The 17,949-nt window shown below is 47.7% G+C and overlaps 6 protein-coding genes across 6 annotated transcripts; 1 reads left to right on the top strand and 5 right to left on the bottom strand.

Annotated features, from left to right (window-relative positions):
• Positions 1 to 2,884: 2,884 nt before the first annotated feature.
• Positions 2,885 to 5,826, top strand: BC939DRAFT_476118 (uncharacterized protein; the record flags this gene model as incomplete). The annotated part of the gene is made up of 8 exons (XM_051558567.1): positions 2,885 to 2,920; positions 3,092 to 3,401; positions 3,715 to 3,879; positions 4,151 to 4,155; positions 4,300 to 4,668; positions 4,740 to 4,917; positions 5,422 to 5,580; positions 5,699 to 5,826. 8 exons carry the CDS (start codon positions 2,885 to 2,887, stop codon positions 5,824 to 5,826), a joined length of 1,350 nt encoding a protein of 449 aa, XP_051413395.1.
• Positions 5,827 to 6,437: 611 nt separating this feature from the next.
• Positions 6,438 to 8,396, bottom strand: BC939DRAFT_448002 (uncharacterized protein). Its single transcript, XM_051555174.1, has 3 exons — positions 8,116 to 8,396; positions 7,184 to 8,007; positions 6,438 to 7,065 (listed from the first exon to the last, which is right to left on the bottom strand). The coding sequence occupies exons 1-3, from the start codon at positions 8,122 to 8,124 to the stop codon at positions 6,603 to 6,605; spliced, it is 1,296 nt and encodes a 431-aa protein (XP_051413394.1). The 5' UTR covers positions 8,125 to 8,396; the 3' UTR covers positions 6,438 to 6,602.
• Positions 8,397 to 11,292: 2,896 nt separating this feature from the next.
• Positions 11,293 to 12,864, bottom strand: BC939DRAFT_122717 (uncharacterized protein). Its single transcript, XM_051550006.1, has one exon. It carries the CDS (start codon positions 12,552 to 12,554, stop codon positions 11,529 to 11,531), a length of 1,026 nt encoding a protein of 341 aa, XP_051413393.1. The 5' UTR covers positions 12,555 to 12,864; the 3' UTR covers positions 11,293 to 11,528.
• BC939DRAFT_476115 (uncharacterized protein) lies at positions 12,575 to 13,378 on the bottom strand (the record flags this gene model as incomplete). Its single annotated transcript, XM_051558566.1, has 1 exon — positions 12,575 to 13,378. One exon carries the CDS (start codon positions 13,376 to 13,378, stop codon positions 12,575 to 12,577), a length of 804 nt encoding a protein of 267 aa, XP_051413392.1.
• Positions 13,379 to 13,692: 314 nt separating this feature from the next.
• BC939DRAFT_476114 (uncharacterized protein) lies at positions 13,693 to 16,867 on the bottom strand (the record flags this gene model as incomplete). Its single annotated transcript, XM_051558565.1, has 4 exons — positions 13,693 to 14,379; positions 14,453 to 14,694; positions 14,805 to 15,803; positions 16,021 to 16,867. 4 exons carry the CDS (start codon positions 16,865 to 16,867, stop codon positions 13,693 to 13,695), a joined length of 2,775 nt encoding a protein of 924 aa, XP_051413391.1.
• On the bottom strand, positions 16,659 to 17,471 carry BC939DRAFT_122532 (uncharacterized protein). The gene is made up of 3 exons (XM_051550004.1): positions 17,208 to 17,471; positions 17,041 to 17,124; positions 16,659 to 16,951 (listed from the first exon to the last, which is right to left on the bottom strand). The coding sequence occupies exons 1-3, from the start codon at positions 17,401 to 17,403 to the stop codon at positions 16,908 to 16,910; spliced, it is 324 nt and encodes a 107-aa protein (XP_051413390.1). The 5' UTR covers positions 17,404 to 17,471; the 3' UTR covers positions 16,659 to 16,907.
• Positions 17,472 to 17,949: the final 478 nt, after the last annotated feature.

The following is a 17,949-nucleotide window of genomic DNA, read 5'->3' as shown; positions in this document are numbered from 1 at the left end:
AATATAAATTATTGCAAGGGATCCTATATGTCAAGGTCTGGACAGGCAGGTAAGTGAAAGATGGAGGGGCAAGAGCGAGTACAAGGCAGGGAAGTATTTCATTGCGGACTGAGGTTTGACTAAGGCAACTAGCTAGGCCTTTTATACGCGAATAAAGCTTGACTAGGGATCCCAGCTCGGTAGCTTATATCCTATAAGCTCCCGTGCTCGGAGCCGCAACATAACATAACACTCACGGAATTGACAAAGGTGGACGAGGATAATTGTCTTCTTGGAACGGACAAGCAACAGTAAATCAGATATGCTTTCCGTGTGGGGTAATTCTGGAGATGCGACGTGATTTGGGCTCGCGTAGTAGACGCGAGGTAATCATAAGCCACGAGTGTGCAAGTCCTTAATTCGTGACATTATGCCTCTCGTAATCCCCATAGGAACAAGAAAGAAGGAGGCTTCTTTCCATGCCGATGGTAACGGAGTATTGAACTTCAGGTGAATTAAATGATTTTACCTCAAACTACGGGTATCTTAAAGGGAGAGAGTTAGAACCACAAGGAAGAATAACAGATCTACATGTATCACACAAAGAGCACACACCTTAAACTCGTCCATCTTTTTTGTAACTATATTCTTCGCAAGAAAGAGCTCCAAATCCATCGCCTTGGCCTTCCTCATTTTGTCATACGCTGACAGTCCCACATGTAATAGTCCCTTCCTGACCTTGAGGTAGGTGACTCGAAAGTCAATATTTATGATATTGTGTAGCAAGAAGATAAGTTAATCTGCGCGAATATTGCGCTCGTTGCCTTGATGAACTTAAGCGTTTTATGCCAGCTTTCCACCAAGTTATTCGCGTCCACACGCTGATAATTCTGAAGATAACGTCAAAAAAGAATCAAATGGGTTAAAATCAGCAATTTTTAATCAACTATGCTGGTGCCATTTTTCTGCTTGAGATATGAAATGAATGAGAAAGAAATGTGGCTCCACACACCACACCGACTGGGTATTTGTTTGTATAAAATATAATAGTGAGCTGGAAGTCAGTTATTAAACAAAATAGTATACATTGAACTCTGGTAAAATATGCGACACTACTAACTCCCCTGGCAAAATTCACCCACGCTCGCATAGATTCATCGTTAATCTCTCTCTTCTCGATATAACGGATTAAGATGGCATTTTGTGCATGTTGGCCCTTGAACTCACCCCATAGTTTGAGCAGTTTCTCCTTGGACTCTGCAGCGCGAGCCTTGTTCAGCAAAGGTCGCATATCATCGCATTCCTTCATCTTACGATGTGAACAAGGTTCTGTACGGTCATTGTCACGTACTTCAATGCATGCAGTGCAACAGAATGAATGAATTAGGGAACACTGCCTTCAGCGCCTGGGATTCGACCACTGAACAATCTACCATGAACTTCTCCATCTTTAAACCGCATTCTGACTTGAGCCAAGCCAGCCACTTGTTAATGCGATATCTATTGCACAGCGCAAAAGCATCAGTTAATTATCTTCTCATAAAGACTATTCATAAATAAGCATATTCAATGAATTGACCATACTTTGATTCAGAGCTGGTATTTATATATGCAATAGGAATTACTCGATGGACTTGACGGTCTTCACAAGGATTATAAACAGACATGCGGACGTGTGCACGGGAGAGTTTCCAGGCGACTCGTCCTCGATAGGCCCCAGAGATTTAACAGTCTTATGTGTGAAGTCCATACCATATATCAGCCTATTCACATTCATAATCTGTTGAAGGGAGAATAAGTAGCAGCAACAGTGATGCAGACAGATAGATAAAAAAAGTGTCGAGAGAGCAAGAGAGCTAGAAGCAGACTTTCAGGGTATGATAAAGGCATAAAGGCTTGACTGAAATGTTACACAGCATTACCTTCAACTGAAAAGCTGAGCACAGGCGATTATGAATTCCTATGGGTCGTTGTCAATGATGTCCAAGAATATTCCTTCGCCTTTATCTTTTCCGATTTGTTTGATCTATTCCTTCACGTTATTTACAACATCCTTGGCTTTTTGAAAAGTTTTTATACGCGCTCGGTAAATGACGCCCTGAATATGGCTGTACTTGATAAGGAACCCGGGAGAGAGGTTCTCTTCTTCCTGTCCAACTACAATAAAATATACGGAGCAATCAATCAATTTCGTGAGGAGAGCTAGGCACATTACCGCGGATGACTGAAAACATGAATGCATATCTTGGTTGCCTTGGCGAGGTCTTAAAAGTTTCTGGATCCCTTTCCAGTCATACCCTTCCGAGATCTTCTCTCTATACCAATTCCGATTGTTTGGCCCAAGAGGGATTTTTTTGGTTACTGCAAGGGAGCTGCTGCGCTTATGGCGCCAATGGTACTCGATCTCGACTCGGTCTTGGTGCACCCTTTTGCAGATTCGGATATAGACTGGACACCGTTGACCGACAGAAACACGGTCACTAGAAAGTGTTTTCTCTGAGTTCCCGAATTCACGCGGTCGACCTTGCTTTCCGTCGTAATATTTTTGAATGTAGACGGGAAGTGGTGCGTTGGTATGCAGAGGTTCATTTTCGTACCGGGAGCGCGAGTTTCCTTGCGAGCAGTGCAGCCATTGAAACGGGTTTCTCTCTTGAGCTCAGAAAACACGGAACTCGCCGTAGGAGAAGACCCTGATATATGGATTAAGGGAGTCCTGTTCTCTAGGGAAATCATATGGTGCGGTAGCATCCAAGGGGTCATAAGCGTGCGAGTAGTGTAGTTTGTCTTTGAGCAGCAGATGATCCATGTAGCATAGGGTGAGTGAAACTGGGAGTTAAAAAGGGAAAGTGCAACAGCGAGCCTGGCGAACAAGAACAAAGATAATAAAGAGGCTATTTGCGCACGAATGCCAATGGCCGATCAGGTGCAACACAGTAGCCAGGTAGGTACCTGGCGATCGTATGTGAGAACCCTTTCCTTCCCCTGCTCAATGCCATTCACATAAGTCTCATCTTTCTTCCCGTTCATACATTCTCACGCTCCTTCACTGTTCCCATATTCTCATCTTCCTTTATTTTCATTGTTTTAAAAAAATCGATATCTTATCGTGTAGACAACCATGGGTATTGAGAGCCTGTGGCCCTTTCTACGGAAGAAAGGGTATGAGCTTGTTCTTCATCATCAGTCCTCCCACTTGTTGAACCTCCCCAACGCTTTTGATCACAACTCGGCGATTCGATTCGATATCCTTGGCTCGTTTTATGTCACCATCCGCTACGCCTATTCCCCACATCCCATGGAGGATGCTCATTGCATTGAGCGAGAAGTACGGAAGCTTGGGATCCAAGCAAGCCTTTTCTTTTACCTGGATGGCGACCCTTCAGAAGAAAAGAGACTCACTCAAGTGCATCGGAAGGACCTACGTAGGAAGACTCTTGAGCGTGTCGATATACACTTACATGGGCTCGAGCGCCTTCCGGATAAAAAGCTTCGTATATGGAGATATCGCTTCATCGACGCCCACAAGGACTTGAGGTCAGCCTTCCGTTGGTCTATGGACGCTCCACAAGCCTTTGCATATTACATGCGCAAAAACAGTGGACCGTCATCGAGTGCTTGACCGAAGCAGATCCCACGATGAACCTTGAGTGTAATCCTGATGACATCGTCGTACTAAGAGGCAGTGCCATGCTTAGTACACGGGTGCCGAGACTATTTAACGATCCATCTCGAAAGGAAAGTTCTTTGTGTACGACGTTCCAAGCGCCCATATAACTCTAGATCCCAGCCTGGTCCAGTTCACAGTGCTCGGTATAGTGTTCAAAAACGACTACAGCCGTAACATCCCCTCTCTCGGAAGTGCCACCAACTACAAAGTCATCAAGGAACTGGATGGAGAAGGTAAGCTTTTATTAAATAGATTACTGTGTATGTTACTGATACATAAAACGTATCCCCAACCCGACTTTTCATATATATATTTTCGGCTTGCAGAGGCTGCAACGATACTCCCCAGAAAGCATTTACCACTTCACAGAGGAGTTTAGTGGATTTATTACAGGCTTATTTGAAACTGTCTACTCCCTCTCCTGTTCAAGCTGCCATGCCCTATAGTGGACTTCGAAAGAAGTTTGATTGTCTTTCTCAGCTGTACTTCCAAATGCAAGCATAGAACAGGTAAATATGAGTATTTTCATTCCTCGAAGTCATCATTTGCTTGGATTCATTCATTCATTCGATTACCTTTACCTATTCTGTCTCGTTATGGTTCATATGAACCTGCAACAGCGAATCTAGTAGTGTTAAAGTTCAACGGCATAGAGCTCCAAAGTCGGGGGAGAGACCGATGCGGATGACTATGATGGACAGGAGAAGGCTGAGAAAGAGCAGGAAAAGGACGTTGGTGATCTAGAACGCAAGGACTCAGACCACCTACAGTTCCATACTGTGCTGCTCCACAATCTCCACATATACGACTCTATCGTTACCACGAATGCAGTTGGTAAGCACGTCCAGCAGTTTGTCGATCGAGCAGCGGATTTCATGCTGCTGCAGAGGAGGAATGATAGAGGCGCCATCGTGGCCAGGAAGCCATACCCTGCTACGGATTTACTCCGCTCTGTTGCCTCGCAGTTGCTCACAGAGGTCAAAAAACAATACAGAAACGGCAGCATTGAGCTAGAGAAAAAGGTAGAATGCAAATACGTTTCCGTTGCTTCATGCATGCCAATAGAGGGTAGTTGATAATTTGTTTATAATAGCCAAAAACTTTAAACGCGAAGGGTCTCGTATCAGATGGAGTATGTACAGAGATCGACCAAGACATCCCGGCAATCGAGAATATCGTGCTTCTGAACCAGTCCAGCAAGAGCTATCGCAAGACGGCCTTACTAACGAGCATGGAGCAACCTTTCATATCGCTCTCTGAGCGAGAGTTCGGTACGTTGTTTTGGCAAAACGCTGCGCCTAAGGAAAACTTCAGGAGCTGGTGCTGGTGGACTTCGAGGACAAGAGCATCATCCCCTCCAAGAGCGATCCAAGCAAGTGGCTTCAGGGAAAGACTCCCAGATTCCTTATCACAGAGATGCTTTCAAACATCGGCAGAAATGAGGCACGCAAAGGACCAAGGGATTACAAGGATTCGACGTCCGTGATGGACCTGAGCATGATGCGAGAACATGTTCAATTCATTCGGCAGGCTGACTTCGATCCTACGACTTACAAGGGACGCGGCTACGTTCACCGAAGCTCTCTATTCGGACAGACGGGTTTCGTCTTTAGCTGCTAGCTTTCAAGTTAAAAGAACTGCAGTCAGTCAGATACAGGCGACTCCTGCAGGGCGTCTAGCCCCTTCAAATCACATCCACAGTCGGAGGAGTGAGTTATTACTCGATGGAGGTTCGAAACATTGCGAAGTCCCAGCAAGATGTCGTCGACCTGTAGGATGTGCGCCCGATCAAATCAAGGTCCTGGATATAGATCTCGGCCAAGCCTGTGTACTCGGAGCGAGCGCGTTGCTACCAAAGAACGATCATTCCGGCAGTACGACAACGGCGCCTAGAAGCAAGGATGCTGATGTCGACATGAGCAACTCTTCCGATGGTATAACTCCAACTCCCAGTCCTGCCACCTATTCAACCTCGCAGTGAAGTAGAAGGTTGTGTACCAACACGCTTTCAAGCACAGAGGATGGATAGAAGAGCAAAAAGCATCGTCCCAGGTGACGGGCTAGAATTCATCAACGACATCGAGACCAGCTTTGAGAGCTATGTTACGGAGCTGGAGAGAGTAGATAGACAACTGAATGAGTTTTACAATGGCAACAACCGTTTCAAGAAGCACAAGTAGGATGGAGAGGGGCCAGGGATGCGTAGTACAGGCTCATAACGGATCGCCTACTCAAGTTGGTTGGCGGGTCGATCGGCAGAAAGAGGGATGAAGCTAGCAAGGTGGTTATTGGAGTCGGTTTGGACAAGTTTTCAAGCAAGACGATGCTTTCCTCGCTGCATGAGTCCTTCCAGTCGTATTTTGTTTAAAAAATGATAAAGTCATTTCGTATATTTTACTGACTTCGCCTTCCTGTCCTATAGGCCAGGCCTTGAGGAATACTGTACGTCCAAGAAGTGCCCGACATGCGAGAAATTTGTCGGGCAGGTCGAGATCCGTAGGCTGTACTGCTCGATCTGCAAGTCTTACGTGCACCGCGATATCATGGCAGGGCACAACATTGTCAATGCGATTCGTCGCCATTTGGTCAATCAACAACGACCTTTCTATCTTCAACCGGTGGATAAAATGGGCACTACCCTTAGATGCAGAATGCAAGATCGCACACAGAAGCCGGCTGCAGCGCAGCGGGAGCGGCGGCAGCAGTAACGCGGTGGGGCCAGGGCAAGGGCGATGGACACAAGCGAACAGTGTCCATGCAAGATGCCCACCGTAAGCGAGTTTGCCAAATTCTCATAGTTAGTCTATCTTTATTTTCCAATTATGTGTGTTAGCAAGCACACTTCTAGTTTAGGTGGCACGTCTCCGCGGGAAGAACGACTTCGATGACGATTTTCGGAGAGAGACGAGCTACTTTCTTGTGAGTTCTCGTTAATATATATATATATATATATATTCTATGGTTCCATCATCCATTTTATGTCCATAGACACGACATCGGGTTCTTTGTTTCGCATCGCGTACGAGAGTTCTGCGATGAGCCTACCAACGTTGCTGGAGTATGTGACGATGCTGTGCTGGCATTGTGCGACAGAAAACAGGTCAACCAGAAAAACCTTCTCCTGATAATCCATGGACAAACCACTATCTCTGTCGGCGGCCCATCCCTTATTCGACCTTGTTACATTCGTGTAGCGAAACTGGAAGTCGGGGTACTGTTTGGTCGACATTATGATTTCTTCGTCGTCCGTCATGAGATAAATATTCGATATTCCTGTCCTGTCCCTCATTAAAGCGGCCTGCTTCATGTACTCTGGGAATGCAATGGGCGCAGCCTCCATAAACTTATCCGAACGTCTCACATGGATGGAGATGCAGGGAGTTTTTACGACCGCAGACTGCCTGATTAGCTCCCTCATCCTAAAGTTGTGTAGTATGGCATATTAGGTCGATATAGATCTCAGTTCGAGATAGTCTTATTGCTGAAATTCAGCTTTGATGATGGTGAGGTTGAACAGAATGTTGATGTTCTAGTTACCTGAAATTGGGTCGTACGGCATAATAGGTCAACATGGACCTCCACCAGAAATGGCCCTTGTGCTGAAATTCAGGCCTGATGATGGTTATGTTGTTCATCAGAGCGTGGACGTCTTCGAAAAGGGATTTGAAGTTGACCGTGGAGACGTTCCATCTGGAATATTCAGTCTCTGGAGGGTGTTCGCTGAAAGCCCTTTCCATTTCTTCCTGGGTGCATGTCGTCATGGGTATGAAGTTTTCGTACTTGTGTGGAGGTGACAGCGTCATGTTGTAGTGCAGGCCATAGGCAAGCCCCAGACCCAAGTTGTGCCAGTTGGATCCGAAACCATTAAAACCGACTGCTCCGTTAAAGAAACGGACGCATTGATGCTGTACTTGATCCAGCTCCTTCTGCAAGGCGAGACGCTCGGTATCGGCGAACGACCTCAGCACCTCATATCCTTCCTCGCTCATGGTGTCAATCATCCAATGAGACCTTGTTTGCACGAAGTTATCCATCTCTTTCCCGAGGCGATTTCCTTGCACAATCATCGTATACGTGTTGTTGCTGGCCTCTGTGATGAATCCCTCGGTGGTCACAATCGCTCCGTACATTCGATCTTGACAGGTGCCGACCGACGGAAGGATGTTTTTGCACAGTTGCACGAAGTCCCTCTTGTTTGCTTGATGATGGATGCAGACATCTTCATTGTCGGGAATGGGACATTGGAGCGTTCTTGTGAGCGTAAAAGGCTTGTTTCTTATACCCATGTAGATTGCGTAGTACGAAAAAATTAACAACGACAGCCCACAGGCTAGGAGCATCCTACTACGTGGCTTTGCCATCTTTTGAAGTTGTAGGAGAGTATACGCGTTAAAATGTGATGTGAAAAGAGCAATAATAGAAGTATAAGCCGGATCAAAGTAAGAAAGAGCAATTATTTCTCTTATTACGGGAGCCATTTAGCCATTTAAACTATGGCAAAAAGTCCGCACCCGTATGGACATATAGCCAAAGAGGCCGCACATTCTATTTTCGCAGACAGGGGTAGGAGCGATGGAGCGATGGAGTGATGGTCGGATGGAGAGATGTACCTTCTGTAACGACTCTCGATGTGCGCTTGAGAAACGGGCGTCAGCGAGAAGAATGTATGTGCGTGTATGCGTGTGTGTGTGTGCGTGTGTGCGGGAGGGGGGTATGCGTTGAGAATGAGAAAGATGGACGAAGGTACTCGTGTATTATGGGAAGGTTAGAAGGCAGAAGCACAGCGCTTCCCACAACTAAACCCCTTAAATAAATCCCCCGACTTTGCTCATGTCTTGCATAGCATAGGTTACACAACGCAGCTTGCCCCCTGGTGTAATCTAAGTCAATTATGCCCGACCCGGGGTTGTGAGGGGTTGTGGCCTCCGAGCGTAATGGTTTCATCCTAGTCATATTTTAGTTGAAAGGAACAACAGTCGTTCTTACTGGTTCCTACTGCTATATCTCTAGAGGCCGTGTTGGCTGTCAACGTGGCCTACTGACCATTTACTGGATCAACTTTGCCACTTGGCGTTACTTAAGGCGATTCAAAGTTTAGTGTAACAACACTACACGCCCCCAAGCCACAGCCTTCCTTCGACGGGACTGACAAACGAATATAATTGGGTTATATGCCTCACGCTACAGCCCTCCTTCGACAGTACCGACAAACGAATACAATTGAGTTCAAACTCCGCCTTGTGGTCTGCACGCCGAGGTTGGCGCTGTCTCCTTTCTGTCTCCGACAGCCTTTGCCAGTTGTATTCGCCGAAATCTAAAGGGTCCGATACTGGTGACAGTTTGTCGCTGCCATCGAGGGGAGGGGCTGCACATGTTTTGAGAGATAAGACCGGGAGTGGCGGCGGCAAAGGCGCGGATACTTTTGCCGTGAACATTCCAATGTGGTGGATATGGATGGAGAAGAAAAATAAAATGTTAGGCAAGCCTGTATTGTTGCTGCACCCTCTGAATTGAAGCATGGTATACAGCATAACTCCGACACACCTCAGATCACCACTTATTCTTATCCGCCTCCAAATCCGCCTGCTCAAAATTAAGCGTTTGGTTATACTTCATGGCGTGTTTGAAAATCAACTAGTGGCGGGATTCGTAGACAAGAGGTAGCGTCCTCCAGCTCATTATTGTCCTCATCATCGACCACTTAAAAAGCAATACACTTTTTCATATCGGAAAACTGTTATTAGTGATTCTCACCGGTGATGATCACCGGTGAACAAAGAGTCGGTTACGTGCATTAAGTTCACCGCTCACCGGTGAAATCCAGTGAAATCCAGTGAAATCCGGTGACATTCAGTGAACCGAAGAATTACCGTATGTCGAATTCACCGGTGAAAAGATCTCACAATAAATTGCTTAATGTGCGAAGTTAGCGGCAGTGGCAGCAGCCTCAGCAAAGACATTTTCACGGTACATCAGATATGATCGGTTTGTGGATCAGCTACCTCGTCCACGGTCAAGTCTTCCTCCTGGATCAGGTCTGCGTTCATGGACCCCCAGCCTTTCTGATGGCCATCTCGCAAATGGTGCTCTGGGCTCCCGGTGCAGCATGCTCAATTAGCGATGTCTCGGTGGATTCAAGAGAAGCTATTGTGGCTCTCCTTCTTGATTCTGGGCCAGAACTCGTCTGCCTCAGTCAGGCGCCATACTGTAAACTCCGCTGAAAGGATCGCCCGTTGTCTTGTAGTGAAAGTGGCGAAAAAGTTTAGGCGCATTCAAGCTGATCTTTTTCTTCAGCATGTATTGGTAGACTTTGTCGGAGAGCGCTGGTTGCGTTCGAAGCGCAGAAGACGACGATGCAGTTGATTTGACCGACATGCTGAGCTGTTTGTGGCCTTTGGGTGTCTTCATCTCGTTTCATTGTGACGGTGCTTTCATTAATAGCGTTTTCATGCATGCATCGACTCGCATCATCAAGGAACTTCAAGGTAATGTTGTAGCAGCCTGGACTGATATCGTGCGCAGGACTCTTGGCCGAATACAGTGATGATCTCTGGAGGGATCTGTTCCTGCGGGTCAGGTCCAAAGGAATTGGGCTGTGACCAAGAGGTAATAGGGGGTCTGATCAGCACATGCTACCCACTGTCAAAACCAGCACTCGCGAGAGCCACTGCTCGCGTCTGTTGTGTGGCTGGTTGGATCTCATTCTTCACGCCCTGCATAGCTGAAAATGGTGGTAGAGCCCGCGTGGATCTTATCTGCTGGAAGTGGTGGAGCTGTGCAACCTCTGTCGGAGGTGGGCTTGCTGTGCGCGGCAGGCTCGGTCGGGAGGATTGCCAGTAATCCATGCGCGCCAACGTCCTTCTCTCAGCACATGCTACCCTCTGTCAAAACCAGTACTCGCGAGCAAACGTCTTCGTGTCTACTGTGTAGCTAGGAAAAGAGTCTATTGGTCTACAACGGCATCGAGTTGACTGGCCCGACTTTGCATGAGAATGATGTTTTACTAAGCTTTCCTCGCTATTGCCTTCTTTGCTAGAAACTTCGATCAAGCAGCATCAGGAGCTGGTTTTGGATGATAAGGAGAACATAGAATTTTTTATTACCTCTTCAGTCTATTAAAAGTCGTCCGTTATCAAACCCAAGTAAAAAAATGGTGTCTTTCAAGGACAACAGCAAACGAGAGCTTCGAAAAGCTAGTAGAGATTCTCATCTACAATAAGATATCGCTGCCGTTAAACTCATGGTCCCATGATATCACTTCTCCTTACCTTTTGCAAGGAATATCCCTATCCCCACTCCTCGAACAACAATCCAGGATGATCTATTCTGAAGAATCTTCGGATGGCGTGCCATAGTCCTCTTCTGCATCATGGGCATGGATATCAAAGACGTGTCAGCTCTCTTGGGCATCTCCGCGTCTAGTATCACCAACTGGGTTGATACATCGGCTCCAAGGTCATGCCCACCGGGATAAAAAAGGAGCTGAGAGTTCGAAATCAGTATTTCGACGGTTTTATTTAAAAGGCACAACACCAGCTTTGCGTCTCATCTGTGTATTTGATCCGCATTTAGGCTCTCAAACATGCTATAACTGGAACCCCCCTAATGAATATATATGGATCTGGCTTTCCATTAATGATGACATTGATGCAAACTGGTGTCGGTCTCCGTGTAGTTCGATTTCAGACATGATACTACGGCTATGAGTACGACTAATATGTCACTCTATCTTCCTCCTTGTAGGGTTCCATATCACTTCAGCTTATCATCGACCCATTTTCTCTTTCACAATCCGTCGCCGTGTAGTTTTAATCGATAAGGCGGTTGCGAATATGCCTGGCCTTTTGCACGGCCATCATTATCGAAGTATTTTATTGCTTCTCTAGTCAAAAAAAATAAACTCTGGGGGTCGCATCAATGGCAATGACGCTGAGTGTGAGCCCGAGAGGTCAGACCCCTCAGTTGGAAGCAGACCAGACAAGGCACTCAATGGCGAAGAGACAACTCCATGTGTTGAATAATATGCGGATCGGACTTCTTGCAAAGGGTCAGCCATCTGTGATAGCGAAATCGAGCCTGGAGGCGTACGTGGTCTCCGTGCAGCCTTGATTTGACCCTGTGTAGACATGTTTGTTGCAGGGCCTTGTTCGCTTGATGCCGCGGAGATCTTTCTCGTTCGCTCACGTTCCAGAGCCATTTGATGGTTGATATATGGAGGTACTCGTGCGGTATGGCATTTCGTACAATGCCCTGCGCATTGCCAGCAACGTTCCTGAGGTTCGTTGCAGACGCGACACTTTTCAAGAATCCAGACGATGTTGCCGCATGGTTGCGACGGTGTAGATGGAGTTGATTGCATCGCTGAGGGTGTGGGCGTAGTTACCAAAGGTTGCGAAGTAGCGAGCGTCGCTGCTCCTGTATAGAATCCTGGCACGCTGGGACTGGCACTCGATGCCCAGTGCATTCCTCCTCCAGAATGTAGGGGCCTATTAGTATGCGGGCTAATGCTTGATAACACTGGAGGTAAATCAGACGACGAAACAGCTGATCCTGGACATAACCGAATGTCCAACGAGACTCTCGGCGATTTCCGATCTCTGCTCGCACTCGGCTGATGTGTTTCCGCTCCGACAATAGTTATCGCATCCAAGATATTTTGGAACCCTGTAATGTCCTCCTTAGTCATATAGGGATGGAATATGTCCCAGCGGCGTAGATGAAGGCTGTGGGGCAGTATATCCCCATTCCGGAGCAGGTCCTTGAGGGTGTGTGTATCTATTGTCAGACTGGTCTGCTTCCGACGGTATCTTGAGGACAGCACCTCGAGTCGAGGGAACTTTATCAGCATAACAAGCGGTGATGGGAACTGTGGGAAATCAGTTGAGTCCATGTGGATCTGACATGACATCAATAAAGAGTGACACGTAGTTAGCGGTCTGAGGCCTTGAGGCTGGGGGACCAAGAACAATTGCACAAGGAATCGCTAGGATAGCAGCATACCTCGCGGACAAAATCGACCAGGTGGTTCTCCTTTCGAAAGCGTCGAAGAACAGCGTATATTTCCGATATCAATGTTCGACTTCCTCCTCGGTCCCGATCCCGTTCATCCTCTGAATGCTTAATTCTATTGCCCTCCTTTATCGTCGACTCTTGGGATTCTTCCGATTTAGATCCAGATGCAGAGGCCAATCCTCTCGTACGGACCCCTTGCCGAGGTCCCTTCCGATGCGCCTTCGCAAACTGCGCGGTCGCAGTAGATCCTGCCCTTGAAGAACTGCTGTTGGGTGTAAGCGCACCAGACGGCTCCTCTAGCAAACGAGGAGAGGATGCAGCAGCAGCGGCAGCAATGCTGAGCGGAGTCGACCTAGAAGAAGTGGATGACGTTGTAGCGTACTCGGACAGAGGGATGAAACGAACCCTCCGCCAAACGTCCGGAAGGTTCAGAAGCAGGTACCGGTGGTAGCGACATGTATCGAGAAAGCGGAAGATTGTGAGAATATCGAGATGATTGAATATCTCGATGACGAGCTCAGAGGGCAAGAGGGAGAAGATCGATATCTGCTGGATCACTAATAGCGTGCCTGGCTCTTGGCTGGCTTGTGGTAAAAGCTCCACTGCGATGGGTTGATGGTGAACCTGATCTGATGAATAATCCTGATCTGATGGATGATCCTGATCTGATGAGTAATCCTGATCTGATGGCAAGACCTTGGTGAAGAGCGTCGCTGGCATGGTTTTGCTTTCTGAGGAGATAATTAATAGTTAGAGGTGGTGGAGTTGCGTTGGTCGGCGTAGAGTCAAGGTGAGATGAAAGGAAAGTGTAAATACTCTTTTCAGATAAGAGTTTCTGGATGAGCCCCATTTGTCAGCTTTTCTTCAAGTGCGCAGATATCGAAATGCATGGCATAAAAGTACAGTTGTTTTTATGATAACAAAATAATGAATGCATGGATGGTACAGGAGAAATAGGGATGCAGCAGCAACAGCAATCAGCGTCTGCTGTGCATGCTTGTGTGTATGGGACCGTGTCTTTGGTATGGAGTCGATCACCTGCGCCTTTGGGATGACTCCGCAGGCGACTGAGGTCCTGAGACTGCTGCTGCGCCCATCAGTACCTCCCGCAGAACTTCCTTCTCCTCCGCTGTTAGTCCCTTGAGTGAGTCTAGGTCGGGTATTTTGGCCTTGGGCGCTGGTCTCCGGAACGCAATCTCGAGCTGCATCTTCTCGTCCTCTGTCAATGTTCCTGACTTGGCAAGCTCAGCTTTGGACGGCATCTGGGGCTTTGGGGCCTTTAACACCTCGTTCGGGTTGATCTTCAGAGATCGCTGATATAGGATCGCTTCCTCCTTGTCCAGGAATGACTCGGACGTGATCTTGAGGCCCATCAGCTTCATTAACAATGGGACCTTAACACGATAGTCCAGATGGCCTTCCACATGCGATGTCAGATCCATGTTAGCCAAACCCGGCACGTTCTTCAAAGGTCGAAGCCCTGCTACTGTGCCCAGTCCACCTGTGGTCGCACGGAATAGAAAACCGAGCACCCAGTCATTGCGGAGGTAACCATTGACAAATTCGCCAGCAATGGCACTCCGAGCTTGGCGCCACTGAATTTCAGATGCAGTAACAGGTGCTCCAAACAAGTATGCATTCTCGACAATTCCGTATGCATCCAGTCGACCCAACTCCAATAAACAGTAGAAAATCACCCGTGCACCCAGACTGTATCCGACCTATAAAAGAGAGTGAAGTTAGGGTGCTGGCTGCATATTGGATGCTACGGTTATGTTGACCCTACAAGCATACCAAAGTCACGGGCCTGAAGCCAAGATAGGACCGCATTAACAAGGAATCCGCCAAGACAAGGCCAGCCAGCTTGGCGCGATCGAGTGCAATACTCCAAGGGTTATCGATCAAGTAACCCAGTCGGGTCAAGGCCATGGGCCAAGCCAGGGCCGAGAGCAATGCCGACAGAAGAGTATGCTTTAAAATCTCCTGCGCAGTTAAAGTAATTACTTCGGTAGCCAGCAATCCCAGAGCATTACCCACTACAAAAAAAGTTTACAGCACATTAGAGATAGGTAAAGATAAGTCGTTTGTTCACCACATTGATAGCGTAGGGACATAAGCAATTAAACAAGAAATAAAGTGTACGTACACTGCATTAACATCTCCGGTTCCCAGAGAAGCGAAAAGTGGTCGCCGTTGACAGGGTCCAGAGTCGAAAAGGGCAGAGACGCGTCTTCCTCGCCAATGTCCAGCCACCCAGAAATCGTCAAGATGACATTGACTCTCTTGTGATCGTGAATGCTCAAGAATTCGAACGTGTCAATGCCTGCAGTTCGTCGTGCCATTTTCTTCATGGCAAGACCAGACCCTGTCACTGCTGCTCCGCTTGTAATCACAGCGATGCCTCCGCTGCCAGCCAAGAAGGCTGATGCTGCTGTTGCTGTTGCACCTGTGATATGTGCGCCTGCCAACGCTGCTCCAATACCCGCACCAATGACAGGAGCGAACAATCCAGCGGAGAGTCCTAGAACCAATCCTCCACCTACGGTGGCCAGACCCATCATGATCATTCTTCTCTTCCTGGACTCGTCGTTCCTGGATTTCGTATCAGGCTTCAGAAGACCATCATTTGTTGTCGACTGCAATTGCTTCATGATGCCTTTTTCAAAGAGGACGATCTCGTTCCAGTCAAGTCCAAGGTGTTGGCCCACAGTTTTGAGTAAAACACGGGCCCGGGCGTCATAAACGGAATCCGAAATAGAAATCAGGAACAAGTCTGCGATCAGGGTCCAGCGCAGGTCTACGGTGATGGGCTTTTGGCTGCTGGTTGATAGCCGCGGGCTTAGAGGGGTTTCACTGACCAGCGTTGACGATGAGCTGTTTGAGGTATCGCGCTGTTGCCAGACCGACTTGTTTACAGAATCGACAGATGAGGTTTCCAGTGTCGATCCGCCTGCAGAATTGTCACTTCGTTGAGATGAGGTGGAGTGTCTGGAAAGTACAGGTGATGAAGATCCGCTTTGGGAGAAGTCGGCCTGGTCGACTTGCTGAGATGAGACAATACGCTGGGTGCCGTCGGCTACGAAGGTCTCGAGCAGGTCCTGGGGTTGGATCATCATCTGGGGCAACTGAGCGATGGTCTTTTGCGCTAAATTACCGTGATTATGGAGACACGAAAAGAGCCAATATCAGCAGCAATCCAAATACAATTGAACACAAATTATCCCACTAGTCCATTTAAAGCGTGCCCTGGGTGGGACGGAAAAGGGTCTGCAGTTGCGATGGACAACAGAGCACAAACTGTAAGAAATGACATGAATGGAAGGCTCCCAAAGAAAGTCATGCCAAAAACTAAAGAAACTTACTGTTGGTATCGATGTCTAGATGTCTGTAGAGACGGTTGATGAGCTTTGAGACAAAGCTCTCAAGACTCTCCTTCGCGTGGGCCGTTTCGGTGCCTTCGAGAGCCTGGAAGAGCGTGTTGGCGGTAACGAGGCAGAGGCCGACATAGGCAAAGGCTTGCCCTTCAGTCAGGATGTCCTTGGACGCATCGATATCCGGCGAGGCAGAAGAAGTGGACACTCCCGTTGCTATTGTTGATGTGGGGGGCGTAGAGGGAGCTTTTTCCTCTGCTGACGCCATAGGGCTCTCAAAGTTATTCGCCGTACCATCAGAATGGACTACAGGGGCGAGGGGAAGGGCCACGCTCGCGCTCGTGGCAGCCATCGGCGGTAATAGTGTTGTATTGCTTTGATTCGCTCCCTGTTCTTGCATTATTTGTGCGACAGGGGGAGAGGAGGATGGGTCTTGGTCCTTCATAGGTGTAGTTGCGGACGCTGGTTGAATTGAGGAATAGTGGTCGGTTTCACTGTCGTCTAGGTAGATCTCCGTCTCCACGTCGTCATTTCCATGGTGATTAATTCTCGAGTCTGAAGTTGCCATGGCGAATCCAGCCAACTTCTCGAGAGTACTTCCAGCGACGCTCACTAACGAATTGTCGTTGCTGCTGCTTGGCTCCATGGGAACAGCGTTATCTTGGTGTTCATCTTTATCTTCTTGTTCATCGACATCATCCCCGCCAGCAAGTTCGCTATTCATTGGCAGAGAGTTCTCCTGAGGGCTGTTGTCCATGTAAAATGTGATGTGGTTGAAAGTATCGCCTTGAGGCTGCTTTGCCGAGAGCGTTGATGTTTTCCCAGATGTCCTATCCATTGCGGAAAGACCTGGTTCAGCAGCGGTGTTGATAGCTTGTTCACAGTCTGGTGTCGGTACGGATAGTGTACCTGGGTTCGGACGCTGATGAAATGGAAAAAAGAGTTCTGTTTAGTCTAGCGTGTTTCAAAAAGTGGCGGGAAAAAATATCCGACCGGGACTGAGTAAGATACCTCCTCCATCTGAGATGCGAGAACAAGGAATGAGGAATGGGATGGTCGAATGTGAATCTGCTGCCGAGAAGAAGTCAAGGTAGACTAGGCAAAAACAAACACTTCTTTGTCAGCTTTTTTTTTTTTTTTTTTTTTTTAAGGACCGTGTTCGCTGATTCGGAACGTACAGCTGCTTTGACGGTAGATATCTGGATGGCAGTAGCAATTGGACGCTGAGAGAGAAGCAATTGATGAGGAGATATTGAGCTGAGAATGCAGTGGAGGGTAATTGGAGGCAAGGAACAGTAAGAAAAGGAAAGAGGGATACTGAAGGAAGGAGGGAAGGCGATGTGAAGAAGAGGCTGCTGTTTCCCCGGTCTTCATTTTCTCGAACTGGATCTAATAATGAAGTGAATCTTCATTCTTTCATTGGGTGGGAGAAGGGATCGACATGGAAAAGTTATTTATAACGATGCTCCAGGGGGAGAGGAAACATTTTTGTACTCTCGGAAAGAAAGCACCTTCGCAACAACCACTGCAGCAACAGACGGGACCGATAATGCAGCCAGTTCCCGATGTCATCGCATGGTCATCGATCACATCGCGATTGGTTCTATTTTGTTTGCGACAGTGTGTAAGGCGATGACAGTAAACTCGAGACGCCATCCTGTCCTGCTGCCTTGACCTGTGCTGCCTGCACCTACATGTGTGCCATCCGAAGGAGAGCATGCTCGTTTTATCCTTTCTTCAGAGCTGTTCCTGCGGACACTTTTCTCTGCGAAGGAGAGATCGATGAGAATAAGAAACGTGTTCCTGTTCCTGAACGCACAGGTCGTTGTTTATTTGCCCCCAAATGTAACGTGGTTTGTGACACAACGGTCCATTGTTTCCATTGTTCAGGTCCACTGCTCCATACAGCAGTCGTATATT

The sequence above is a fragment of the Gamsiella multidivaricata genome, assembly GCF_025024155.1.
Source record: "Gamsiella multidivaricata strain RSA 2152 chromosome Unknown BC939scaffold_24, whole genome shotgun sequence".
NCBI classification, from domain to species: domain Eukaryota; kingdom Fungi; phylum Mortierellomycota; class Mortierellomycetes; order Mortierellales; family Mortierellaceae; genus Gamsiella; species Gamsiella multidivaricata.
The sequence above is the reverse complement of the archived record's forward strand: the minus strand, read 5'-3'. Positions and strand labels throughout refer to the sequence as shown.

What these genes read in the sequence shown, in the direction of transcription:
- BC939DRAFT_448002 (XM_051555174.1), bottom strand. An exon ending in GCCGTACGACCCAATTTCAG is followed by an intron (nt 7,066 to 7,183) that starts GTAACTAGAACA and finishes ACACAACTTTAG; the next exon opens with GATGAGGGAGCTAATCAGGC.
- BC939DRAFT_122717 (XM_051550006.1), bottom strand. Translation starts at nt 12,554, where the DNA reads ATGTCATGTCAGATCCACATGGACTCAACTGATTTCCCACAGTTCCCA.
- BC939DRAFT_122532 (XM_051550004.1), bottom strand. Translation starts at nt 17,403, where the DNA reads ATGAAGACCGGGGAAACAGCAGCCTCTTCTTCACATCGCCTTCCCTCC. An exon ending in TATCTACCGTCAAAGCAGCT is followed by an intron (nt 17,125 to 17,207) that starts GTACGTTCCGAA and finishes GTTTTTGCCTAG; the next exon opens with TCTACCTTGACTTCTTCTCG. An exon ending in TCGCATCTCAGATGGAGGAG is followed by an intron (nt 16,952 to 17,040) that starts GTATCTTACTCA and finishes CCATTTCATCAG; the next exon opens with CGTCCGAACCCAGGTACACT.